This window comes from Erpetoichthys calabaricus, chromosome 12 (assembly GCF_900747795.2).
Source record: "Erpetoichthys calabaricus chromosome 12, fErpCal1.3, whole genome shotgun sequence".
Taxonomy (NCBI): Eukaryota; Metazoa; Chordata; class Cladistia; order Polypteriformes; family Polypteridae; genus Erpetoichthys; species Erpetoichthys calabaricus.
The window spans coordinates 149553951-149580377 of NC_041405.2; the positions used below are offsets into that span (position 1 = coordinate 149553951).

The following is a 26427-nucleotide window of genomic DNA, read 5'->3' on the forward strand; positions in this document are numbered from 1 at the left end:
GAGGGGGCATGGTAGGGTGGCCGGAGCAGTGGGTAGATTGAAGTGGTCGCTCCAGCTGAGCAGTTTGGAGGAGCTGCAGTGACCGGCAGAGGATTCAACTGGCTGTTGAAGGCAGCGGCAGTCGAGGAGGCTTTGGGAATGTTGAGCCACAGCGTGAGCGCCCCGGCCGCTGGGGAGGGAACCCAAGTCTCGATCTGGCTAGAGCCCTACGTAGCCGGAGATCGGAAGGCTATCAGACCAAAACTGAAGGGAGCTGCATTTGCTGGTAGGGCAACTCCCCTGTTGCAGGGCCCATATGGGAGAAGCACGGGAGATAAAGGCAGCACCAGATTTTTAAGAAAAGACTGCCTCTAGCCATTGTTTTTGACCTCGTTTTTAATGGATGTATTTATTGGATTTGAACCTCCACCTTTTCACCTGTTTTAATGGATTATTTAAAAACTATTTGAGACACTGCACTATTTATTTGGACACTGTTTTTGGCTTTGTTGTTTTAAATAAAAGCACTTTGCACTTTTAGCACCATCCCCTTGCTTCATTGTTGCCGTCTACACTGTCTAGTTCAACTGTGACATTACTGAGAGCTCCCCAGAAGTCTGGATGAAAGCATGGAGTAGAACCCGCATCATCACAAGTCTGCGTAAGGCCCTTGATAGCCAAAAATTTACATCCACTCTACTGCCGATTCACCAATTAAAAAACTAGACTCACTAGAGCCAACCCTGTTAAGTTTGATGAATGAAAATTATAGACCCAACAGATCACTACAAAAAGAAACTAAAAAAAATAGTAAGTAGCTTTCCTCTTGACATCAGGGATCATGTAAACAGTTTAATTCCTGAGAACCCCAAAATGGGTTACTTCTATATGCTTCCTAAAATCCACAAAGAAGGGAACCCAGGAAGGCCTATAATCTCAGGAATTGGCTCCCTTACAGAAAATATTTCAGGTTGGGTGGAGCACATCCTTAAACCCCTCACCCATAATACAACCAGCTACATCCAGGACACCACTGACTTCTTAAAAAAATGTCTGCTTTAGGCCCCTTACCTGAGGGAACCTTACTGGCCACAATGGATGTTATACAAACATCCCCGATGATGATGGCATATTGGAATGTGAAATGTACCTCAAACAACATGATTTACCCACAAAGTCAGTAATAGAAATGATACAATTCACTCTGACACATAATCTATTCTCTTTTGGACAAGACTGCTACTTGCAACAAATGGGGACTGCAATGGGCTGTCGGTTTGCACCTCACTATGCAAACCTATTTATGGCAAAATTGGAGGAAAATTTAATGTCAATGTGCGTCGTAAAACCAATGTTGTATCTCCGTTACATAGATGACATCTTCATAATCTGGACTGCCAGTGAGAAGGACCTCCTCCATTTTCATAATGAATATAATTGTTTTCACCCCAACATAAAGCTGAAGCTGAATTACTCAAAAACAGAAGTCAGCTTCCCTGACACCACCGTTCAACTGAAAGACAACACTCTTTTAACTTCGGTTTTTCACAAACCGACAGACAGACGGACCTACCTGAAAAGTGATAGCTTCCACCCCAAGCATACAAGGTGCTCCATTATTTTCAGCCAAGCAATACGGTACAATCGTATTTGCTCAGACCCGACAGACCGGGATCAACAACTGCAGGAGCTCAGACAAGATTTCATCAGACAAGGTTACACCCCCAAAACAACAGACACTCAAATAAGAAGAGCTACTGCCATACCTGGAGACAACCTTCTGGAATATAAAAACAAAGACAACAAGAACCGCATCCCCCTTGTTGTTACCTACAACCCACATCTTGAAACACTTCGAAAAATTATAAAAGAACTTCAGCCAATGCTAAACAATGACCAAACACTGAAAAATGTATTTCCTGAACCTCCCCTCCTGGCATACAGACAACCACCAAACCTTCAACAACTAATTGTCCGAAGCTCCTTAAGTGAACCAACAGAAAATGGCACATCTCTATGCCTACAGAAAAGATGCAAAACATGTGCCCACATCTATGATACAGACCGTACAGTTATACCACACTGCCGACTTGAACATCACATAAAGGGATCATTTTCCTGCAGATCATCTAATGTAGTCTACCTAATTTTCTGCATGAAATGTCCTGACACTGCACTCTATGTGGGAGAAACTGGACAAACACTCCTCCAGAGAATGAATTTACACAGGTTCCACATTAAACATGGCAACACAGATGTTCCTGTAGTGTCCCACTTCAACAGCCATGGACACTGTGAGAGGGACTTTAAAGTCACAGTGCTTATGGGCAAGTTCAAAACACAACAAGAAAGAAAAGAATGGGAAGTTAAACTCATGCTAAAAGTTAATACATTACAACATGGATTGAATAGAGACAAGAGTTTTATGGCCAGATATGAGAATTGTTTACATCTCTCAGAATGACAACCTGTCTACAGATCCACATTTTTTTTAAAAAACTCTTTACAAACTTCAAAAGACTTTGTTGGACTGTTATTCTACCCAGAGATCTTGACCATACATTGTTCTTTTCTCTCTTGTTAAATTAACCCTAGCCTGAATGAATCTATTAATTTTTTACATTTAAAATTTCTCATTTAAAGATTTACCAATGTTGTTTCTTGTCCTAGAATGTGTATATAAACATTGGGAACTCCAGTCTCTGTATTACATCTTGCCTGAAGAAGGGGCCTGAGTTGCCTCGAAAGCTTGCATATTGTAATCTTTTTAGTTAGCCAATAAAAGATGTCATTTTGCTTGGCTTCTCTCTACATTCATAATGGCTAACACAGTACAACACCCTAGTACTACAGTTTTCATTTCAAAACTTATTTCAGTGTGTGGTGTCACTGAAATAAATAAGGAAATAAATAATACATAATGAAATGTGTAGCAAAAAACATATTTCATGACACATTTAATTATTTAAGCACACCAAGCATGATTTAATTATTTACTGTCACATTTCAAAGTAATTTTATTTATTTGCATATTTATTTATTTAGTTTTCTCCAAAATATTCCTCCATATGCTTTTGGAGTGTTAGGCAAAAAGTTACTGTATGTATTTATAAAGTGCTTGAAACTGCGTTTGCCTGTTTAGCTAGGTCATTCTAAATCATTTGTATCAGAACATCATTAAACAGGTGAGATTATATGACACTTCTTTTCTTTTGTTCTCTGCTAATAATGTACATAAAAGAATTACTTTTCAATGAACCAGATATTTGCCAAGAGACATTTAATCTGTTTAACTATTTTGGGACCTTTAGATAATTCTAAGACATAGATGTGTTTTACTGATATGTGAATGGGATTAATAAAGTATCTATCTATCTATCTACCATTCATCTTTTTTTTTTTTTTATTGATTTTTATTGAAATCACACAACATTCCATACAAACAGATCAATTTTTACAAAAATAGGATCGAAAACAAATCAACCCCCACCCCTGTATACCATTCATCTATTTTTCTGGCATAGTCCAAAATGCTTCTTAAACTGTGTTATGGAAGTGAACCTACTTTATAAAAGGCTACTGCTTTGCCATTTCAGACAGTCAGCTACAGTGAACTGATTTAAATGATTTTAATTGATTCCTTCAAGCTTATTGTAATAAAACATATCCATTTTTGGACTGATTTAAAACCAGTGTCTCACAACTATTCTTTAATTACAGAGGATTTCCTTAGCAGGTGACACTGAAATAAGTAAAAGAAGAAATAATTAAATACATAAAGAAAAAAACAAAAAAAAAGCACATTTTTTGACAGATTTACCTATTTATGTTCAAACACCATTTTATTAACATTTATTTATTGTCACTTTTCACAATGTATTTATTTACTTGCTTAGTTATTTATTTACTTATTTATTTATATTTTGTTTGCAAAATGTTCCTCTATATTCCCTCACCTTATTGTGACAGTGAAACTGGATGGCCTTTGCTACTGTATTACTGAATAGCTGATATGGACTTTCACTGTAAAGAAAGGGAGCCTACAGTTCCTGGCTTAGTGTTCCAAAAGGTAATTTCAGAAAGGATGGCCAAAATGCAAATGTGGTGTTGGATGGTGGGGGGTTTTCTATTATAAGAATTCTCTATGTTTACTATAGCTTGATATGCAGTAGGTAAATAAACTATTAATGTTTTATGCCACTCTATGGCTCTATTGTGTTGGAGAATACAATATTTTTCTACCATTAAATTGGTAAAACAGTCAACCCCCCTACCCCCCCCCCCCATCCCATTTTCTTAAATATTACTAATGTTAAACAATCTCTCAGCATCTCTTACAAATATAAATTTGTTGTGGATTATATTGCTGCCACGAAAAGCAGTGGGGGGGTGTAGATTTTTGCAAGTTGTATAATTAACACCTCACTTACTCTTTTCTTAATGATCAGTAGAGCTAATGATTTTTATGTTCTGCTTTTGACTCTGGAGATTGCATATAGTAGAAATTTGACAAGTGATGCAAAGCCACTTCCAAAGTACTGTAGATAGGCAGCAGACTAAGCGCAGAAACTGCTAGTATTGAGTGAAAGTGAACTTTCTAGAAGTACCCTGTTTTTTCCACTGCTTCTTGAAGGTTTATTAGTTGGGGGAGTGCCCTTGAAGAATTTAATTAGAGGAACCACAAAGATGAAAGTGAGCATATTGGCTAATATTTTTGGCATAAAAACAAACAGACACATCTATAATTTTTGGGGCAACTATGAACTAAAAAGCCACAGGTTTGGGTCTGAGTAAACCATGCTGAAATCAAAAAAAAAAAAAAAAAGAACAGAGTGGTAAGCATTTCCTTAATATTTACCTGTAGTACTAGGGTGTTGTACGTGTTAGCCATTATGAATGTAGAGACAAGCCAAGCAAACTGACACCTTTTATTGGCTAACTAAAAAGATTACAATATGCAAGCTTTCGAGGCAACTCAGGCCCCTTCTTCAAGCAAGATGTAAACATTGATTACATCTTGCTTGAAGAAGGGGCCTGAATTGCCACGAAAGCTTGCATATTGTAATCTTTTTAGTTAGCCAATAAAAGGTGTCATTTTGCTTGGTTTGTCTCTTAATATTTACCTTATGCATGCATTGGTGAAGTGTAGCCAAGTTATATGTAAATTTAAAATAAGGTTTCTTTTAAAACACTTCCTATGCATATGTGATAAAACTGTCTTTCTGAATTATGTGAGGTGCTTCATGATACAGAATACAGCTAAAAGCTGAACATTCATTCTTGCTGGTTTCCTAGGCCTATTAATTCCAAGTCTTTTAATCCTACCAGCACATATTCAAGGTATTTTTCAATTTCAGCATTGTGGTATGAGTACTGAGCAATAAGCCATGTTACTGCTAATTGGAAGTAAGTTGATTTGTACTGAGTGATACCTAGTATTAAATTGAAGGCCAGCACTTGTGTTTCTAAATATGATCAAAATGTTGTTTTCTAAATCTTCAATTTTCAAAAATGGTGTCTTGCTGCTAAAGGGTAGTCAACAGTAAATAAAAGTTTAGCACAGACATGCCTAAAATGGAGAGGTAGCCCTAGAAGCAGGAAGGATATAAAATATGTCAGTGTCACAGCAGAGGGGTGTAGCAGTAGTAGTAGTATTGCCAGGTGTGCACAGCACAGTGAAATTGTAACAAGCAAGTTCTAGCAAAATCCAACATTTCAGCACCAATGTTTTTCATGTTATTTGCATTCTTTGGCCGTTCAGAATCTCACTGGGGGTTTTTTGGGCCCCAGTAACCAATTCTGTTTTTTTAAGTAAATTTTTATTTTCAAGAAGCAGAACATTCCAATGACATACTACTCGATCAAATAAATAGTAACATAACAGATGTAACCATTTACTTCAAAATCAATAAAGAAAACAAAACAGAAATATAAAAGAAAAAAGGTAAAACAAGACTGAGTCTCCATCCAGCTAGACCCCAATTCTAATGTATTTTTTTAAAAGTCTCGTTTTACAGGTGCTTAAATATTTGAGTGTCTTCTCACAACACTATTTTGAATTCCATGGACAAGGCCATTTTCTGACTTGCTGTTTAGCAATTTCTACAGAGTTTCTACCAGTAACATCCCAGGTTACACTACATGTAAAATTACAGTTCATTGAGTATAAAAGCCAGCACCTTAGACTTTCTGATTGTCTGAGTTTGCGGGTACAAACCTAAAATTCAAATCGAAATGGGTCAAGTTGTTTTTAGATAGAGCTAATTTCTTTTCTTCACTTTGAGTTTAGGATTTCATTTTGGCTTTATCATTAAGATTTCTTACAATTTTTTGGCAATGACCTATAGCTTGGTTCTTAACTGCCATTTATCTCCTGATCCCTTTTACACTGTCCATGTATATATGTGCCCTGAAAGAAACATGCATTGTTCTAAATGACTGTAGAGGGAAGGCATCCTAGCCATTTCATGAGTGTATGGGTGAGACCATAGTGGGAAAATTAAAAAATCTTGTGTCCGATATTCAAGACAAGGTCCCAGGTAGATGTTGTTGTTCCTTTTAGAGAGTAGGTAGCATTGGTGAAGTTTGGAAATCTGACCCTGTAACATCAACAGGGGTAACTATTGTGGGTTGTAGTCAAGTGTCCCTGAAACAAAAGAACAGGTGACCCTGTGATTTTAGGACCCGACTGGAAAAGATCTCAGTCTATATACTGTAGTATATCTCTCTATTATAAAAAAATGAGATGAGATGTGATCTTCTCAGAAGACAATTTGAAGTCCCGAGAGTGACACATTAACTTGCTCCCAGCTCTAAAAAAACGACAAGCAAAACACGCAGATCTCTAGCAGTAGAAAGCCAACAGATGATCCGACCACTTCTCCTTAGCATGTGTTCAGTCCCCAACATCCCCCCCCACCACCACCACCACCACCACCACGCGAGTGAGGGAGAGACACAAAGTGGCAAAAAGGACAGCAGCTGTACAGGCTTTAAAATGATCGATAGGCAGCGCGACAACAGCAGCAACAGAAAGACCGCAGATGATCCGATGACATCTCCTTAGCATGTGATCAGCCTCTCCCCCTTCACAACGTGAGCAGCGTTATACGTCATGCGAGAAAGAGATTTAACCACGCCTGGGGCCGGAAATAAAAGACAAGTATTGATTTTACAACGTCACGCGAAACAAGGCAGTAAGACATAATTTAAAACAAGCCCACAGACATCTAGCAGTTGTTGGATTGCTTTTGGCAGACACGCTTCATGTGCTCAAGGCTCTTAAAACAACGACAAGCGACAAGCAAAACACGCAGCTCGTCAGGAGCAGAAAGCAAGCAGATGATCTGACCGTTTCTCCTTAGCGTGTGTTCAGCCTGAATAACCCCCACCCCACCCCCCTTCACAACACGAGTGGCAGAGACACGAAATGGCAAAAGGACAGCTGCTGTACAGGCTTTGAAATGATCGGGCAGCTCGCCAGCAGCAGAAAGACAGCAGATGATCTGACGGCATCTCCCTAGCGTGCGTTTAGCCGCACCCCCTTCACAACGCGAGCAGCGTTAACACGTCCTTCGAGAAAGAGATTTAACCATGCCCAGGGCTGAAAATAAAGGACAAGTATTGTTTTTACAAATGTTTTAAAGTAAAAGAAAAAATAATGCATATGTAACAATTCCCATGAAAATAATAATCTCTTTAAATTGTATATCCGGTAAACCAAACCCGGGGATGGGCGAGCAAAGCGACCAGGGGGCAGAGCCCCGTAGTATTATATTAAAAAAAATCCTGCGATGAGACAAGACTTTTTTTGAAGAGATTTTTTCAAGTCCCACGAGACGAGACTTTTGACATGAGATTGTTTCAAGTTATGCCCTCCTCTCAACCATATTCAAACACGCACACGGTCCACTCACATCTCATTCGTGTGAATGTTTTTAACAGAAACATTTCCTGCTCTCTCAGCTCTTATAAATTTTTACATTTTCCTCACTTTAAGTTCCGAATTAAAGAAAACATATTATGTCCAAATCTTATTGATGAATTTCAGGGAAGGGATATCAACAGAAGAAATGAGTACACAGGCAATCCTAGCACTGAGAAACAATGAAGTCAAATGAATTAATGTGAAAATTGTCGATTGGTTACATGGCAAATTGGTTAAATGCGTATTAATAGACTATGCTGAAACAGTTGGTGGTGATTGTGCAGAAGAAGAAAACATCAACTTACAATATTCCGAAAAATAACTACAAATCGTTAACACCGTCCGGTCTTCCACCGCACAAATTACTGTTGAAAGAAGGATTTATCCAAAAAAGATAATGTAGTACATCTTACCCGGATAACATTAGACAACAAAGGAGATCTTGATACTCGCTGTAATGTAAAAATAGTTAGTTCTATTATGCATATGTTAACAATTCCCATGAAAATAACAATCTGTTTAAATTGTAAATTCACATCTCGTATGCGAGCGGCAGAAGCGCAAAGTGGTTTGCACATAGCGCCGGCCCAGGGGTTGGCGAGCGAAGCGAGAAGGGGGCAAAGTCCCCTAGTATGTATTATATTTATAGTATTTACTATATTTAAACTGATACTATTAAATATCTGCTACATAAAATGACTTTATAAATTGCCTAGTAAATGAAATTTGAGGAGGAGGAAACATAAACAGAAGTGGGAGAGCCAGATTTGGGTTCTCTTGTTAACATGGCAGCACGTCGTCCTGGATTGGTCTCAGTAAACACGAATTCCATCTGGATCTACAGCAACAGTCAAGAATGTGCCACTATAATACTTTCATATCTTAAGACATATCGTCATGTTAATGTGCCAAACAAATCACTATGGATGAAATTAAATTAGATCAGCTTTTAAGGAAAAAAGGTCTGCACATTCACAAATTCTGAATTGGTATTTATATTAAACTCTAACTTCAAAGCATACCACCTCAAAATGCAAAATAGTAGCTTAACAAATTAACTACTGAAAAACCAGTTATGAAAAATAAAAAGCAAATTTAACTTTGTCTTGTCTCACTAAATATACAAAAATCATTTTACAATGGAAAAGACCATCCTGGGCAAACAGCAATCAGAGTGCTTAATAAATAAATTCATGACCATCTGTTACAGATTCTGGACAAATTTCTTTTTTCTTCTCTTTCACTCCTGGGTTCCCTGCTTGTTTCTCCATATGAAACACCAGAGATTTTCCTATCTGCTCAATATTTTTGTCTTTACAGTCCAATTGTCACTCCTTTCTCATCCTGACATGTCTTTTTATTTCTTCCATTTGTCATTTTCTTTTCTCTTTTTCTTACTTTCTTATCAATCTGTGCAGAATTCCCATCACATTTTCAAATGTATTACAACCCACAGAAACTTCCTGTTCAAGTAGGTTTCAGTTCATACTATCAAAGAATAAGATTAAATGGGTAAATTTAACGAAAATATAGGTAAGAATTCATGAATGTATTTTTTAAAACTTTTTAATGGCAATCAAGCTTGACATTTTTATAGTGCCATACCTGGAGGCTTACTGAGATTCTTAGAGGTCACTGAAATCTGTATTTTGATTGCAAAATTACATTATGTTGTTACATGAAAGCAAAGGTGATAAAGTGCACATCTGCTCATGTGCTAATTTAATCTGACTCACTTTCCATCTGCTTGTCCTAATGAAGGTCACAGTAACAACATGCTAAAATTCCCAAATCGGGCTATAAAATCCTTAGCAACATTTTGGAATTTCTCATGGGGAATCAACCATACTGTCAGCAAATGACATGGTTTCTCCAATACACTCTATGTATACCTTGGGGTCTCTTCTCACTAGCATATTTTAGCTAAAACCCTATCACAGGACACCAAGGAGGCAACTTTACTAGACACAGAAGTATCTCAACTGCTTCCTTTTCTATCCAGTGAAGCGCTGCTTTCAACTCTGAGGCTGTGCCAGCAGGAGAAGAAAGTTTAGAAGTTCCCAAAAATGCTCCTTTCATTCCTCAACTAGATCTTCAGTTGAGACCAGCGTTTAAGCACCCATTCCAACTTAGTTTGTACACTTACTTCAAGCCAAATTGATGACTATGACACCACTGTCTAAATGTTGCTTAGCTTTCAGTTCATTCAGAATGCAGCTGCAGGCATGATTATTACAACAACTAATGTGTACAACAATATAACTCTCATACTTAAGTCTCTATACAGGCGTCAACTTAAGTTTAGGTCCAAATTCAAAATTCTCTTTCTTAGACTTGAAGCTTTAAATAGCTTAGACTCTATTTAATTAACTTAACTTGTGCACATACCAGAGTGTACATTAAAGTGGAAAGATGCTGTTCCAATAATGGTTCCAACAAAAAAAGAAAACTACCACGTGAGTTAAAGTCTTTAGCTCCAAAGCTGTAGATTGATCAGCCTGCTTTGTAAGTAATGCCTAATGAGTTGAAGGGGTTACATCCAGGCTGATGACTTATTACATTAGTTTAGGAAACCCCGAGCAGACCAGCAGATCTCCTGTTTATATGGCAAGTCTGTTTATTTGTTAATACTACTCAAACAGAGGTTATTATGGGAACAACATTTTTTTCCTTTTACTCCATATAGTTACAAAGCTCTAATAATTGTGAATTTCAACCTGTTTATGTTATACTGTGGAATGCCTAGGAAGAGAAACATGTCAGTTGGCCTAAGTCACCAAAAAGTTACTATTCCAGTTATAAAGGGCAGTCAGCGCCCTATTGGTTTATTTCCTCCAAGAAAACAGAAAACTGAAGTTAATGATTTGAATGTCTGCATTTTCAACTGGCCATATATCACTTCTTATATTGATGGGACTTAATAAACAGTGTTCTCCCTAGCGTCTTTTAGCCAGGCGCTTCGCCCAGCATGACATTGCGAGATGACCGCCTCAGATCTACAGGCACAGGCAGATCTAATGATCTGCAGAGATGGCAAGGGAGGAGCGGGCGGGTGGGAAAATAGTTTAAAAGCAGGATCGCAAGTGGCGAGGGGATAGGCGTGGGACGGGATGTTTCCGATCATTCGATGCTGAACAAGCTAATAGCAGGGATGAGGCAAAGCGGGGTTCACAAGCAAAGAGTATGGGGAAGTGGGCTTTCGAGAGGGGGCTGTACATGGTAATAGCGGGGGCGTAGCAGCTAAATACAGTAGCAAGGAGTATAGGGAGGTGGACGGGTGAGAGGGGCTTGTACATGCTAATAGTGGGGGCAGAGCGGCAGCTCACAAGCAAAGAGGATGTGGAGGTGGGCGGGAGAGAGGAGGACTGATAAAATAAAAATAAAGACTAGTGGAACCAGCCTGTATCAGAAAACAAGGCGTCAGGAAGTGACGTCTCTGTTCTCAGTGTCAGTGCAGTCAGTGTAGTGCCGCTAAGCATACAGCTGCTCTCTTCTTGTTCAGTACATAGCAAACTAATATATATATATACAGTTGTTTAAGCATTAGATGTATGTATGTATGCAAAAATCCTTGTAGCACTCACTGTGGTTCCTGTTAAAGTGACTCCCTCTGCCATTTTTATATTTGCTTATACGGAGTGTTTTGTTAAAGTGACCCCATCTGCCGTTCTTATATTTGTTCATATTTGGACCTGCGTCCATATTGCAAAAAGTGTGCAGAAACCCTTGCAACACACACTGTGTCCTGAGCAAAATTTTTGTCACTGAATTACTGAGGGTTTTGTTAAAATGACCCATATGCCATTCCTTTTTTGTTCATATCTTGCCCTGCCGTAGTGCAAGTGTGCATTGAATATCCAACAGGCTCCTACTTTCCCACTCAACAGTCTTATTCCTAGGTACTTTTAATTTTTTCCACACGTTTTACCAACATGAGTAAAAAAAGTGTTCAGAAAACAACACTGCTCAGTTATTTCAGAAAAGATACACCACAAACTAATGAAGGTGCAGCGTCAACTCCTGATGTGACAATTTCAAACAAAGACATTGCAGAGGCTGGTCCATCAGGGGAAATCTCTTCAGCACACACTCAACTGATAAATCTAAGCACCGCTTATCCCGCATAAACAAATAATGGTTTAAAGATTTTGATTGGCTAACGGTCAAAAAAAATGGTATGTGGTGCTCATTGTGCATGAAATATTCAAACAAACAACCCCCAAGGAGGGAGTTACCTTGGGTAAACGTGCCATGCACAAGAATTCGAAAAGAAAGCTTTCTGGACCATGAAAAAAGTAAAACACACATTGAGTCTTCTGCTGACCTTTTAGGAAAGCGTGCGCTACAGCAAACTGGAATCGGTCAAATTGAAAGATCTGTATCTGTGTTAAATAACTTAGAGAGATGCCTTTGTGGGAGCTTTAAGATCCATGTATTGGTTGGCAAAAAATGAGTTGCCACATACAACGTTGTTTGAAAAGCTGTTGGGACTCTGTAAAGAAATGGATTGTTCCTTTTCACAACATCTCAGTGTTGGTAAAAATGCACATTACAACACTGAAAGAATAATACAAGAGCTGCTGGATGTCTTATCATCAGAAATAAAGTCTAACATACTGAAAAATATACATGCTGAAAATTTTTTCAGTTTTTTATGTGATGAAACCACAGACATCTCAGTTGTAAAACAATTAATTATTTACATTAAATATGTTTGCCAGGTCACTAAAGAGGTCAGAATTAGTTTTGTCTCAATCCGCAATATGATTGATGGCAAAGTGAAGACTATAACCAACACACTGAGTGAGACTATGGACACTCTAGGCTAGAAAACTGCTAATCTGGTTGGACTAGGGTCAGATGGAGCGGCTGTTATGATTGGGAAACAGAAAGGTGTGGCAAAACTGCTTAAAGATAAAACATATGGACTCTTGTCAACTGCCACTGTGTAAACCACCTATTGGCCCTTGCAAGTGCCCAAACAGCAGCTGCTGTACCTTATTTAACAAAACTGAACGATATCTTAAGGCAGCTGTTCTATTTCTTCCAAAATTCTTCAGTTAGGATGGCGGGTTTAACGGAAATCCAAAATATTCTGAACATTCCCCAGATTAATCTGAAAATGACCAGTGACACTAGATGGCTGTCTCATGACTCTGCAGTACAGTCACTACGACAGTGTATGATGAGTGTCATAGCTGCACTGGAAAGAGAGGCCACTGAATGAAATGACATCACAGCTGAAGGATTAAGCAGATGTATTAAAACGTTCAATTTTGTTTCCTCTCTGATGATGCTTTCAGACGTATTACCTTTATTGTCCAACTTATCTAAGGCTTGGCAAAGGCAAGATGTCAATCTTACCAAAATAGAGCCAATTTTGCTTGCCACAAAATTGTCCATCATGGACATGAAACACACTCCTGGGAGATATTTTCACAGCCTTCATCATTGTCTGGCAGAAGAATGGTAAGATCTCCGCATTGTTTATACACAGAGTGATGTAATGTCATTCAAAACTGTAATATATGATAGATACCTAGAGACAGTTGTGAAGCTCCTAGATGCAAGACTCCCTGACATGCCAATTATTTCCAGCTTTTCAAAAGTTTTCAGTGCAGAAACTCACGATTCAAGTGGGTCTGCTGAAATTCTTTCGATCATTACTCCAAAAACGGTAGCCCTCCAATTTTAAAATTTGAAAGTAGCAGGCAAGAATGGACAGTTGCGTCAAAAATGATCAGAAGTCAATCATACAAAGACTTCAGTCCAAAACAGATTTTACTAAAAACGGCAATGACATCAGAGCTCAAAAAGTTGTTTCCAAATTTAGCCAAACTAGCTCATGTTGGGCTAGTGATCCCAGTGAGCACAGCTGAATGTGAAAGGGGGTTTTCTGCCCTTAAAAGGATCAAGACATGTTTGAGAAATTGCATGAATCAAAGCACGCTAAATAATTTCATGCTGACCTCCTTGGAGGGTCCAGATCCTGGGGACTTTGATTTTGGGAAAGCTGCAGACAACTGGGCTTCTTGGAAAAAAGAGGAATAAATATTTAGCTGAAGACACCTTCTGCATGTGCAAGCTGGCTTTGAAGAATATTTTTAAAATTTTTCTTCATTAGGTTTCCCATACTTTTTTTTTCCATTGTTTTCACTTTTCTTCCCGACAGCAACAATACCTGTGCCTCTTGGTTTATGTCATAACAATTGTTATTTAAAATTTTTGTTAGGGTTGCAGGATCCTGAATTGGATACTTCTTAAATTTAATAAAAATATTCTGGCACAAGTGTCAAACCTTAAAAAAAGGAAGCCATATTGAGCATTGGAAAATAGTTAATAATAATTAACTAATAAAAATAGTGCACATTTAATTTTCCCCACCACCAAATTTCCCTGTCCCGCCCCACCCGGCTACTTTTTCATGTCACCCGGCTGGAAAACATTTCTGGGGAGAACACTGATAAATATATTTAGCTTCAGCCACTGCTATATCTATCACTTTCTTGACCTACTGTTTACTCTGATATAAGGTAAATTTATATGCAACTTTGTGTTTTAGCATGGTGTTTGCTATGAACAGTTTGTAACTATCACAAATTCCAAAAATTGCCACATTGGTTGACCTAGATTTCCTCAATCATGCTCCTCCAGGTATTTTTGTAATTCACCTCTTGAGTGTTTAAGTGTCCCAGCAGGATTCAAAAGTCAGCAAGTGTCCTCTCAAAAAATCAAATCTACTTTCTGTGAAATGGATTAAATAATCTGAATAATCCGAGTTTGACATCTGTGGCAGAGCGATGGGCGCTAAGCAGCCTCATGTCAATCATGGAGAATCCACTGCATCCACTGAAAAGTATCATCTCCAGACAGAGGAGCAGCTTCAGCGACAGACTGCTTCACTGTCCTGCTCCACTGACAGACTGAGGAGATTGTTCCTCCCCCCACACTATGCGACTCTTCAGTTCCACCCGGGGGAGTAAACGTTAACATTATACAAAGTTACTGTCTGTTATACCTGCATTTTTATCACTCTTTAGTTTAATATTGTTTTTTTATCAGTATGCTACTGCTGGAGTATATGAATTTCCCCTTGGGGATTAATAAGTATCTATCTATCCTTCCATCCATTTCCCAATTTCTAAAGTGTATTTTTGAGGGAATTCTTATTCTATTTTTTAAACCTATTATAATGTCACTTTGAAGGAGTGATTAAATTGAGAATAAATTGTTACCATATACATTGCCATGTCAAGTATTTACCCCTTCTTGATTTCCTCTATTATTTCAAAGGTATATATTTTCAGAACTTCCACCAAAATCTAATATTAGATCAGAAAACCTGAACAAATAACACATTTTGTGATTATTGTGTGAGTTATTGAATGAAAAAAAATCCAATACCATTAAAACATTAGAACAATTTTGGCTAGAACTGGGCAATGAGCCTAACAAAGCTACTCTATTCTATTCCCTTAATTTCTCTAAAATAAAATCAAAGTGAATTTCAAAGATCTCCAAAGTTTTATCTGCCACACTACCTGGTTACCTATTCCATGCGACTGTGGTTCTCTGCGCAAAGAAAAATTTTTCAATATTTGTGTGAAATTTATATTTAAGTTCCTATCTATGTCCGCATGGTCTTAGTGACAATTAATTTAGTATTTTACACCATTCATAATTATAAAGACTTAAAATCACATTACCTCTTAATATCCATTTGCTGAAATGAATAAAGTTCAACTCCATCAGTCATTCTTCATAGTTCGCACATCATTTGTGAATTTTCCCTTGGGATTAATAAAGTATCTATCTGTCTATCTATCTATCATATTCCTAGGCAAGTCTGGTCTCTGTAATCAAGACTTTCTCTAGTGTGGATATGTCTCTTTGTAATAGTAGGACTGAAACTGCACACAGTTCTCTACATGATGCTTCGTAAATGTGTTACATAGCTTAAATGAAACCTAGATCTCGACTTATTCTCCATGGAATAAACTATAAAACCTAGCATCCTATCTGTCGTCTTAATTGCTTCTGTTGACTGTGTGAGTTAAGATAGATAAGAGCAAACTACAATTACTAACTCATAAGGAAGATTGTAGCATATTGAACATTAACCTCTTCGGCCCACAGTAAAAAAAAATGTTAATAGAATAAATTAACTGACAGAATGTGTACTATTAAACTGCAAACAATAGCTTATAGGAAGCCTTACCAAGCAAACAATAAATCAGCCATAAATCTCTATGTACAGCCTTTAAGGAAAACCAGGTATCAGAAAATAAAGCATGCTTACCCAGTATTACAGCCACTACAGTGAAAAATACAAATGCATTCCTCTGCAGAAAGTTCTGCACCTTCTTTTTCGTAACGGTGGTCATGTTTTTCTGGGCGTGGGCAGCTCGTTTTTGCATGACTTGCTTTAACCTCTGAACTCGACTCTTTACAATTTGGGGTTTGTCAATGTCTTCAGTAAGAAAAATGCTGTTGATATTTGTTTGACGCTCATTCATAATCAGTTCCAGGACTTGGTCCAGGAGGCACGATTCTTGGGAGACTGTCAAAAGAAAAGTGCACAGGGTTTAAACTGAAGGAAATGAAAAACACATTACACATACATAAACAATACTCTGGAGAAAGGAACATAATTACTGAAAAAAGCAGAAAAAAAATAATTCACATGCATGAAGGTGGGAGTAGTGGTAAGTTAAACTAAGGAGTGAGTGGTGGTATTTATACAGGAACTTAACAATCAGCATTTGTGTCAACAAATCAAAATGGTAAAAATGCCCTTAAGAGATCAACACACAATGACTAGAATAACATCCAAAACTCAGGCAATCACCATCTCACCTTACAAATTAACAACAAATGATTAATATGCATTTATTTATTACAAGAAAAAATATTCAAACCCCAAAAAGTGATTAGAATCCCCCAATGGGTGGATTTCAGAAACCACTAAACTAAATGGTTATGTTATAGTGAGATGTACTGACATCAGGGATGCTCTCATCACCCATGCCATGAGAGGTACAGAATGCTGGACAGATCACCATATGATTATGACCAAGAGACCAATGAAAGTCCACCCCCTTTGCGGATGCAAGGGTCCAATGGGAGGCCACTAGATTGCAATCGCCTGGCAAACATTGATGTAAGAAACAAGTTCTGTCGCACCCTAGCTGAGAAACTAGGGAAAATTGAGCCTTCCTTGAGCAACATGGACCAGAAGTGGGATTACATTAGCTCAGCTCCCTATGAGTCAGTAACCCAAACCATTGGCTGTAAGAGCAAGAACTAGTGCTGGAAGGTGTATGAGTTCATACCGAAAACCGTTTTTTATTTTTGTTATGATATGGATTTTTCTTATACCGCAACACCAGTTTAAATAGCCTAAACAACATTCAGAACATGGTGCAGTGGGAAACTGTTTAAGGGGGGACCTTTTTCACTGCTACACCGCTAAACACGTATGCAACAGAGAACATGCGTTAGTGGAGGTATTGAGAGGTGAAAATGGACAGAGAACATTCCAAAACTGAAGCTGTAGCAGATGATAAAGTTGAACATGACGAAACAGAAGAACTTTGCCGAAAAAAGGAGCCATGTCTGTTGTCTGGAGATACTTTGCTTTTAAAAGAAAGATCGGATGTGGACTAAACAACTATTTACTACAAATGCCGTTGAGCTAAAGTTGTAGCCAGAGGCGGCAACATGAGTAATTTGCTGCACCACCTTAGCCGCAAACATGCTGTGGAGTACCATGAATGTATGGAACTAAGATTGGCATCCTCCACACCCTCATGTAATACTGAAAAAGCTAGAGAACACTTGAGTCAAATGTCGCTTGTAGACGCATCTGCTAGAGTTACTGCCTACGACAAAAAAAGCAAGCGGTGAAACAAGATAACCAACACCATTATAATCCAGATAGCTAATGTGTCAGTGGACAGAGATTGTTAACATTAACAGAAAGTGTAGTTGGTTTACAAAAAATATTTACTATTTATTACTTTTCTAAGACATGTTTAGTGCAACACAACTTTTAACAAGCACCTCTGGATATTTTACTAAGTCTAAATGCCTCTTTGGATGGTTGAAGATATGTTGTCAAAATTATAGTTTAAGTTGTTTGCAAAATTTGTTCAATAAAAAGGTTCTATATTTTGACAGCAACTGTCATGCAATGTGATTCCTTCTCTTCATTAGTGCCACCCCCTTGAAAACTATCACTTTATGGGCCCATGCAAACCTGTATTAATATTTGTGTGCACATTAAAATGTTTTTTTGTACAATGTACAATTCTCATGACAGTGGAATAGGATATTCGTAGCCAGTCTACTGCAGTAATTGCAGTGGAAAATGTGATTAACATCCACTCATTCATCGGAAAAAAATACCGTCCAATACCGTGAAACCGGTATAATTTTGAAAAATACCGTGATATAGAATTTTGGTCATACTGCCTAGCACTAGCAAGAACTATCAAGACTGGTTTGATGACAACTCGGAGACATTTCATGACCTGCTGAAGAACTTGCATAAAGCAACCAAGGCAACTCTTAATAACCTCTCATCCAGTACCATCAGGCAGTCATGGAAGATAGTTCAGCGAGAAGTACAGAGGGCTATTCGGACCATACAGAATGAGTGATAGATAAAAAAGGCACAGAAAATTCAATCACTTGCTGACAGAGAAATGACATGCATAATTTTTATAATGCTGTCAGAGCTACTTACAGTCCACTAAATCACTGCATCACCCTGAAAACAGCAGACGGTCTAATAGTCTTGAAGAACCAGAACAGCATTCTGATGAGGTAACCTGAACACTTTAATACCCTACTTAACCAGGACCCCAATGCAGATTTCACCATTCTGGATGAAATGCCTGAATTTCCTCCCAACAAATTTGTTAACATCCTCCACCAGTTTCATGGTGGAATGACTGCTCAGGTGACAATTAGAGGATAAGAATCAACCCCCTTTCCCTGTACAAACAGGGGTCAGGCAGGAGTGTGTGGACTGCTAAATCACCCCCTTCTGAAAATGTGACTGTAAACTTCGAACCTTGCCCATCTGGGCAATTCAAACCCTGCCCTTGGGCACTTCAAACCCTGCCCTTCTGGGTATGCAACTGTTTACTTTAGACTGCTGCTCCCACCCTCCACAATGGCAAGATACCAGAGAATCGTGACTACTCCCCAATCTCAAAGACATGATTTAGGGGACTCAGGAATGTTACAAACAGATGATGAAGAGCTCAAAAATGCACAAAATATTAAGTGTAACTGTGTTTGTCAAGGATTTTAAAATAATTAAAAATGTTCAAATGCTTCCAGAAAGGCATTCCAGCACTAGTATGCCTCGGCTTGCATAAAAAAACTCCACAGTCCAAGTGTCTTCATGTTAAAGGTTTTACTGAATTTAAAAGCAAACAGTTTGCACAAAAATAAGAAAAAAGCTGATAAAGCATGCAAAAAGGAGAAAAGAGAAACAAACCTATGGTATTCTGTTTGATGAATAAGTATCTAGGTTACATATCCTAAGGTTTCTATAAGATATCACATTCACTGCATTCACATACATAACATACAAAATGTACACAATGTACATAACAATCAGAAATCTATATGCCTTTAATGCTTATCTGTCTAACAGTTCATGTTTCTTTCTAGCTGTCTAACTTCAATCTAAGGGCTATTCTATTGTCACACAGAGCTAACATTATGAACATAACCTTTAACTTAAAGGGGGTAATACTGAATCTTCCATTGTCTATGTTAAGCTACATTATATTCAAGTTCAAAGCTAAGCAAACTAAGGTAAATTTACCATTAACATTAATTTAGAGGATTTGGTTCTTACAAAAAGTTCAATCTGTTTTGTGCAAGTCAAGGGTACATTTCAATGTTGCATGCCCAATAATATGTATGTCTTAAGCTTTCCTGCCAAAAATGTATGGTGGAAATATAACTGGTGGGGAAAATATGCCTTTTGTAGGATCACAGCGATTAGGCAAATCAAAAATCAGACTACTTGGTTTGTTAACCATATTTTGGCAATTTCTGACTAAGCCTCAGTTTTTGTACGCGCTTCTGTAGTTAGTGCATAGCCAAAATCAGCAGCACCAATATGGCCACATGGTGAGATCAGGATCTAAGACATCAAAATTTAGTCCCTCGGCACCCAAGTCTAATTAATCTGGACCCAAAACCAATACTTAGCACTCAGGAGCTAATCTACTGAGGCTGAGAACAAGAAAGTGCTCATAAGTGTGAATTCCATCGTATAAAATATTTGAATACCAAAATATATCAAACCAGTAATTTCCTGGTTAATGATGAAGAATCCACCTAGCTACAAGTCAGCATTAACAATTATATTTTACAGCCAATTGATGTGTTAAAAAGGAAGATTGTAACTTTTTTCACCAAAATAAAATAGCTTAATTGTGTGTGGCTTTTTACCAAGATTATGCAGATCAGATGTGGTCTACAACAGATTATATTTCCATCACCAAGACTGCTATCACAATTGGCAAAGCAGGCATTGTACTACCAAAACAACTGTAACGTATGTCTCAAAGCTGAACAAAATGCATACACACGTTTTGATCCATTAAAATAGTCTCTCTATTATAAAAAAAAATTCTGGGAGGGAGACGAGGGAGACGATACGTGATCTTCTCGGAAGACAATTTGACGTCCCGCGAAAGACACTTTAACGTCATGCGAGACAAGGCAGTGAGACAACATTTAAAACAAGTTCATGGACATCTAACCAAGCAGTTGTTGGAATGCTTTTGGCAGACAGACATCATGTGCTCCAAGCGCTTAAAACATCGACAAGTGACAAGCAGAACACGCAGCTTGCCAGCAGCAGCAGCAGGAAGCCAGCAGATGATCTGACCGCTTCTCCTTAGTGTGCGTTCAGTCCCACCCCCCTTTCACAACGCGAGCAGCTGAGACGTGAAGTGGCAAAAGGACAGCTGCTGTACAGGCTTTAAAATGATCAACACAAAGCGCGACAAGCAGAAAACGCAGCTCGCCAGCAAATGATCTGACTGCAACTCCTCAGCGTGCATCTTTATTTGTAACTTAGACAAAGCAATGTAATATTAGTGTTACATTATTGATAATAACAGCAATGGTTTAATGGTTTAAGAACCCCTTCCCCCCTTTTAGGAATGAGCCTCTTTGTAATTGAGGGAAGTGCCTCAAACAAGTTTGACCAATATTTCTCTGCTGAAGTCTCTCAGTCAACCCCCACAGGAAAGCCAGGCTGCCTAACTGCCAAGCTTTACCTTAACATATGGTTTGGAGGGCAGGTGTGAAGATGTTCTGTCCCCCCATTCGTCTAAAGTATGGCTGTTTGGAACTGGCTTGTATCAAAAGCCTTTAAGTACCATGACGGCCTATTGGCTCTAGGGGTTGGACAGAAAACCTATAAATTTGCTTGATTTACCTTGCTCTCTCTCTCTTACCAAACTGATAAAAGACCATCACACATCATGAACTGAAAAGGACAACACAATGAAGATCACATATTATTATTATATTATATTATATTATATATTATTATTATGGATGATAAATTAGACTGGACTGCCAATACTGATGCTCTGTGTAAGAAAGGACAGAGCCGGTTATACTTCCTTAGAAGGCTAGCGTCCTTCAACATCTGCAATAAGATGCTGCAGATGTTCTACCAGACGGTTGTGGCGAGCGCCCTCTTCTACGCGGTGGTGTGCTGGGGTGGCAGCATTAAGAAGAAAGACGCCTCACGCCTGGGATTAATAAAGTATCTATCTATCACAGCTCGGCAACCAAAATGAGACAGGCATGCGGCCTGTTCTGAAGAAAGCTGACCACAAATGATGCCTTAACTAGAGACATTTTAAGTAACTAACAAGTCTGTGTTCCGCCTGAAACTACACATCACCATTTATCAGGTTGTATGGTTGCCAATATTCAAATGTACTTTGCATATTGTTATTATTTATGAATATTATCAATAATACATTGTTTAAATTGTAACTTAACTCCTGTTTGTCTTTTACTACACCTAACTGCCTGAAGTTATAGATGTAGAAGGGAAGGTGGGGAGACGTTATATGGTACAGTACCTTATAAACAGTGGTAAGTCAGGGAGATTTGAGGCATTCTGACAAAGGCTACATATTAATACAATAATACAAAAGGGGAAAGTAGAGTAATATATTACTCTACCAAGACAAAACAACTGGGAATCTTTTCATCATCACTACACCTGGCTTTGAGATCGCTGCTTGCTCTTTGACTTTATTCCTGCTGGTCTCTGATAGTAAATCTTTTCATCTCCCAATCCAAACCTCAAACTTTGCCTTTAGGCATTGTTAATTCTCATTGTGTTTGTGTGTTAACCAGGGCTGTGGAGTCGGTAGATAAATCCTTCGACTCTGACTCTGACTGCTTAGTTTCCAGTACTTCTGACTCCGACTCCTCTGCATTTAATATGCTAATGTATTTTCCATGTTGATTGAAGGAAGGAAACATACACGTCATCATTTAACCACAGAACTACTGGCTAGGAAGCTGACTCTCTACTGTATTGGCCAGTATAAACAACAGACAAGAACCCCTGAACACATATCAGGACATAGCACACACCTCCACCTACATTATTACACTTGTTTATACTCAAATTAACTTGTTAAACACATTATATCTGAAATAAAATGAAAATACTTTTTGTAATGTACCATAATTCAGATTACAATATGTGAATGTCAGGTTGTATAATAGCTCAGCTGAACTTCACACTAGTAGTAACACAACTATGCACTGGGCTTTATTCTTACATCAGAGAAGTACTTAATTATGACTATTGTTTGTGAAATGGGACATTTGAACTTGCTATATTTTTTTCATTACAATTTAAATTTATTAGGAGTCAGAGTCGGTCCAGCCCTGTTTATAACACACATCAAATCTCATGGTTTGCTGCTTCTTACATTTAAGGAAACAGCAGCAATTTACTCAACCATATTTCAATACTAACTGTATTGATATTGTGCAAAATGGTGCTCTGGGGACACAAAATGATGTTTTTATATATTTTCCAGGTCAACTAATGCCATACCTGGTTATGGTTTGCTGGATTACACATTGGTTTAGACAACAGGGGATTTCAAGACAAAACTCTTGTGATGGGGCAGTGGAAAGTTGAAGGTTGCTCATTATGCCAGATAAACTTAAGCTACCTGAAGAAAACGGGAAATTTTAAGGCAACAACAGAATAGTCAACTACTCTGCCATTCTACTACTCTTTAATGATCATCTCAAAATTGTCCTCAGTTAACTATCATGCATTCCATAACAGTTTATTTATTTCATAAATAAAATAAACACTTTTGGTGTTTTATTAGCAAACGTAGTTGCAAGCATTTAACCTTACAGTCAAGATCCTAAAACTCCATTAATAAGGTTAGTAACAAGAGAACACAAAAAAGACTCATTATGTGAATTTAAAACAGATCAAGAAATTCGGTCTTTGAAAAGATTGGCCAAAAACACTAAATGATATTGGAAGTGGCTACATTTAGAAGATCACTTGCAGAGCCTTTCAGCATCTTATATTGCAAGCTGCCTGAATAGAGGAATACATACAGTGGTATTTGGAGTCAAATGCAGTTCTTGCAAGCCTAGCAAATAAAAAACATTTTAAGGAACGTTAACTCTTGGTTATAGCACACTAGGTGCCCAATTACACTTTCAGCAGGGGTACATTATGTTTCTGGTCAAGGGAAGAGAGAAAAGCGAGCACTACAGTGGCTGTCATTCAACATTCTGTTTCAACCATCCAAAGACAGCATTAAATATGTATTATTGCCATGACAACAACCCTCCTGGCATGGAGCCGTAACATAAACGGATAGGGGGGGTTTGCTAAAATGAAATTGGGGAGGGCAAAGATTAACGTCATCCTTATTTATTGCTTTAAATATGTAAACTTAAAGTGTTTAATTTATTTCTTTTGATTCCAAAATATTTAATTAAAAAATATCTAAGAATCTGATTTACAAAATATTGAATTCTCTGCATTTAAGTCCTGTAAACTAAAAAGGAATAAAGTATCATTGAGTGAAAATGAACTTGAAAGGACTAGTAAAACAATTGCTTACTGTCAAAAATAATACTTATTGACAAGAGGAAAATAAAAGCACTACTTCAAGTAATGCAGAGTATGATAAACATTGAATAAAAAGTGTTAATTTTGTTTTCATTTAACCATTTTTTATTATTATTACAATAACCTGAATATTTTGTATCCTAATAAAATGATAATTCAACTACTGTAATGGTCATGCAAGTGATTGGTGGGGCCGAACTTGCACTTCTGTAATTTTGTATAGCATGTTTCCATAGTGAACACCATTTCAAAGTGCTTCACACTTACAGTACAGTTTTTTCCTTATTTCTACTATTAGATCACTAGTAGGTCATGTGGCTTGACCATGATCATACAGTGAATCTAAAGTAAGAACACATTTGTAAACCCTGTGATTTTGTATAGTACTTTTCCATGATAAGCAGCATCACAAAGCACTTTATACAATCATTCAATTATTTCCAGATACTTTTCACATCATACGCAGTTGTGGGTTTAATGAGTTACTCAGCGTCACAAAATGTGCTGTGCTGGCAACCAACTGGACTACAGTCTAATGCCTGAGCCACAAGAAGGCCACCTGAGGTTCAGCAAAAAAAAAAAAATCACACACCTCATATGTTTTTTCATGTTTTGTTGCACAATTCTATGCCTTTTGCCACTGGACCATTTCATAAGCAACACTCTTACAGATTGAACTCTGGCTAACAGAGCCCTGCAGAAGATTTGATGAACCATGATAAAACAGGTTTACTCTACGTTAATAAAGTTCTGGCCATCCTGTGTGGCTATGCAAATTATCTACAAATAATTTAAAAATAAATACTGAACTTTGAAATAGAAAATATTAAAAAATTCAAGAAGCGGTTCAATAACAATTTTATGTTTTTTATTTTTTTTTTAAAGAAAGGCATCCTTCTGCCTTTCAAAAAGTATCTATCAAGTTTAAACCAACCAATAGACAAGGCAAGCTGGGCTGAATTATCTCTTTTTCACTTGTACAATTTGTAGCAATAGTTAAGCCAGGTCTATGAAGAGTTAATATGTTCTCAGAATTTTTTGAAAAGGTCTTCCCAAAGTCCAAATATATGCCTTTTTCTTTCTTAACTGTCCGTGTCGGCTGTGTACTTGACAGTGTCCTATATTAGCTGGCTCATGTCTTTTATCCATTCATGCCAAAATTAGCTTCAGATGGATGGATTCAACTGTAAATTTGTATAAAACTGATATAGCAGTTCTTGAATCTGAAATGCATCTAGATCTTTTTCATATACAGTATAGTTAATTCTTATTATTCATAGAGGTTACACTCTGGGGAAAAAACCCCAATACAAAATTTACAGATACTGAAGCAGTGATCCTATGGGGGAAAAAATGTGGGTAGGTTCCAGTGGAGTAAGGGGGGGTGGGGTAACTGGCAAGTGGCAGACATGCTGGTCCTCCACTGTAGCACCACAACGCTAGGTAATGATCCTTTTGCAGGTTCACCCTTTAACCTTGTTATAACTTTTACTTCCTATGTAGTTAAGTTCGGTCATCTTCAAAGTGCTTCATAAGTCACTACAGCAGGGATGATCCAAGGACATCATTAAACCATTCAATTGTTAGTAGCGATGGCATGGAATTAATCTCTGCGAGGGAATTCTTCATTCATGAGGAACAATTACAAGCCCCAGTCCCCATCACAAAGGGGATTCAGTAGCTTACTCGTGCCTGGTGTGTTGATTCATTCAGTGTTGCACACGTGCTGTCCCAAACATCTAAAGGCCATTACAGACCCGTTATTACTCAATCTCACATTTCGGTGATGCGTGATAGGCCTCTCAGAATTTAACTTCTGCTGCTCATGGCTGCGAATTGGCACAAGTAAACTGCAGGTGTCACAAAATGGTTTACATTTTTATAATAGCAGATAAATGGATACGCAAGAATGGAATCTGCAGGTAGAATTTAATGTACTTTTATTTGCATTTATTGGTACAGTAGAGTCTCGCTTATCCTACCTTCGCTTATCCGACGTCCCACCAAGAACTGCAAGTTGCGAGCGTGAGCATAGTCTACCTTTTGTTGCTCCTGACTCTACCTCAGCTAATTACAGTGGAACCTCGGTTTGCGAGCTTAATTCGTTCCGGAAACATGCTCGCAGTCCAAAGCACTGGTATACCAAAGCGAATTTCCCCATAAGAAATAATGGAAACTCCGATGATTTGTTCCAGAACCCAAAACTATTCATATCAAAATGATTAATACAAAATATAAAGTAAAAATACATAAAACAAATTATCATGTACTTTACCTTTGAAAAGAATCATGGCTGGTGTGAGTGAGTTTCTAAACTCTTGTGGGATTCCACCCAACGGGA

The 26427-nt window shown here is 37.9% G+C and overlaps 1 protein-coding gene across 1 annotated transcript in view; it reads right to left on the minus strand.

Annotated features, from left to right (window-relative positions):
* Positions 1-26427, minus strand: part of slc1a6 (solute carrier family 1 member 6) — a 69775-nt gene that overhangs the window by 22952 nt on the left and 20396 nt on the right. The window contains exon 2 of the mRNA XM_028816552.2: positions 16206-16466. Within this exon, the coding sequence (XP_028672385.1) occupies positions 16206-16422 (217 nt within the window). The 5' untranslated portion in view covers positions 16423-16466. The remainder of the gene's footprint in view (positions 1-16205; positions 16467-26427) is intronic.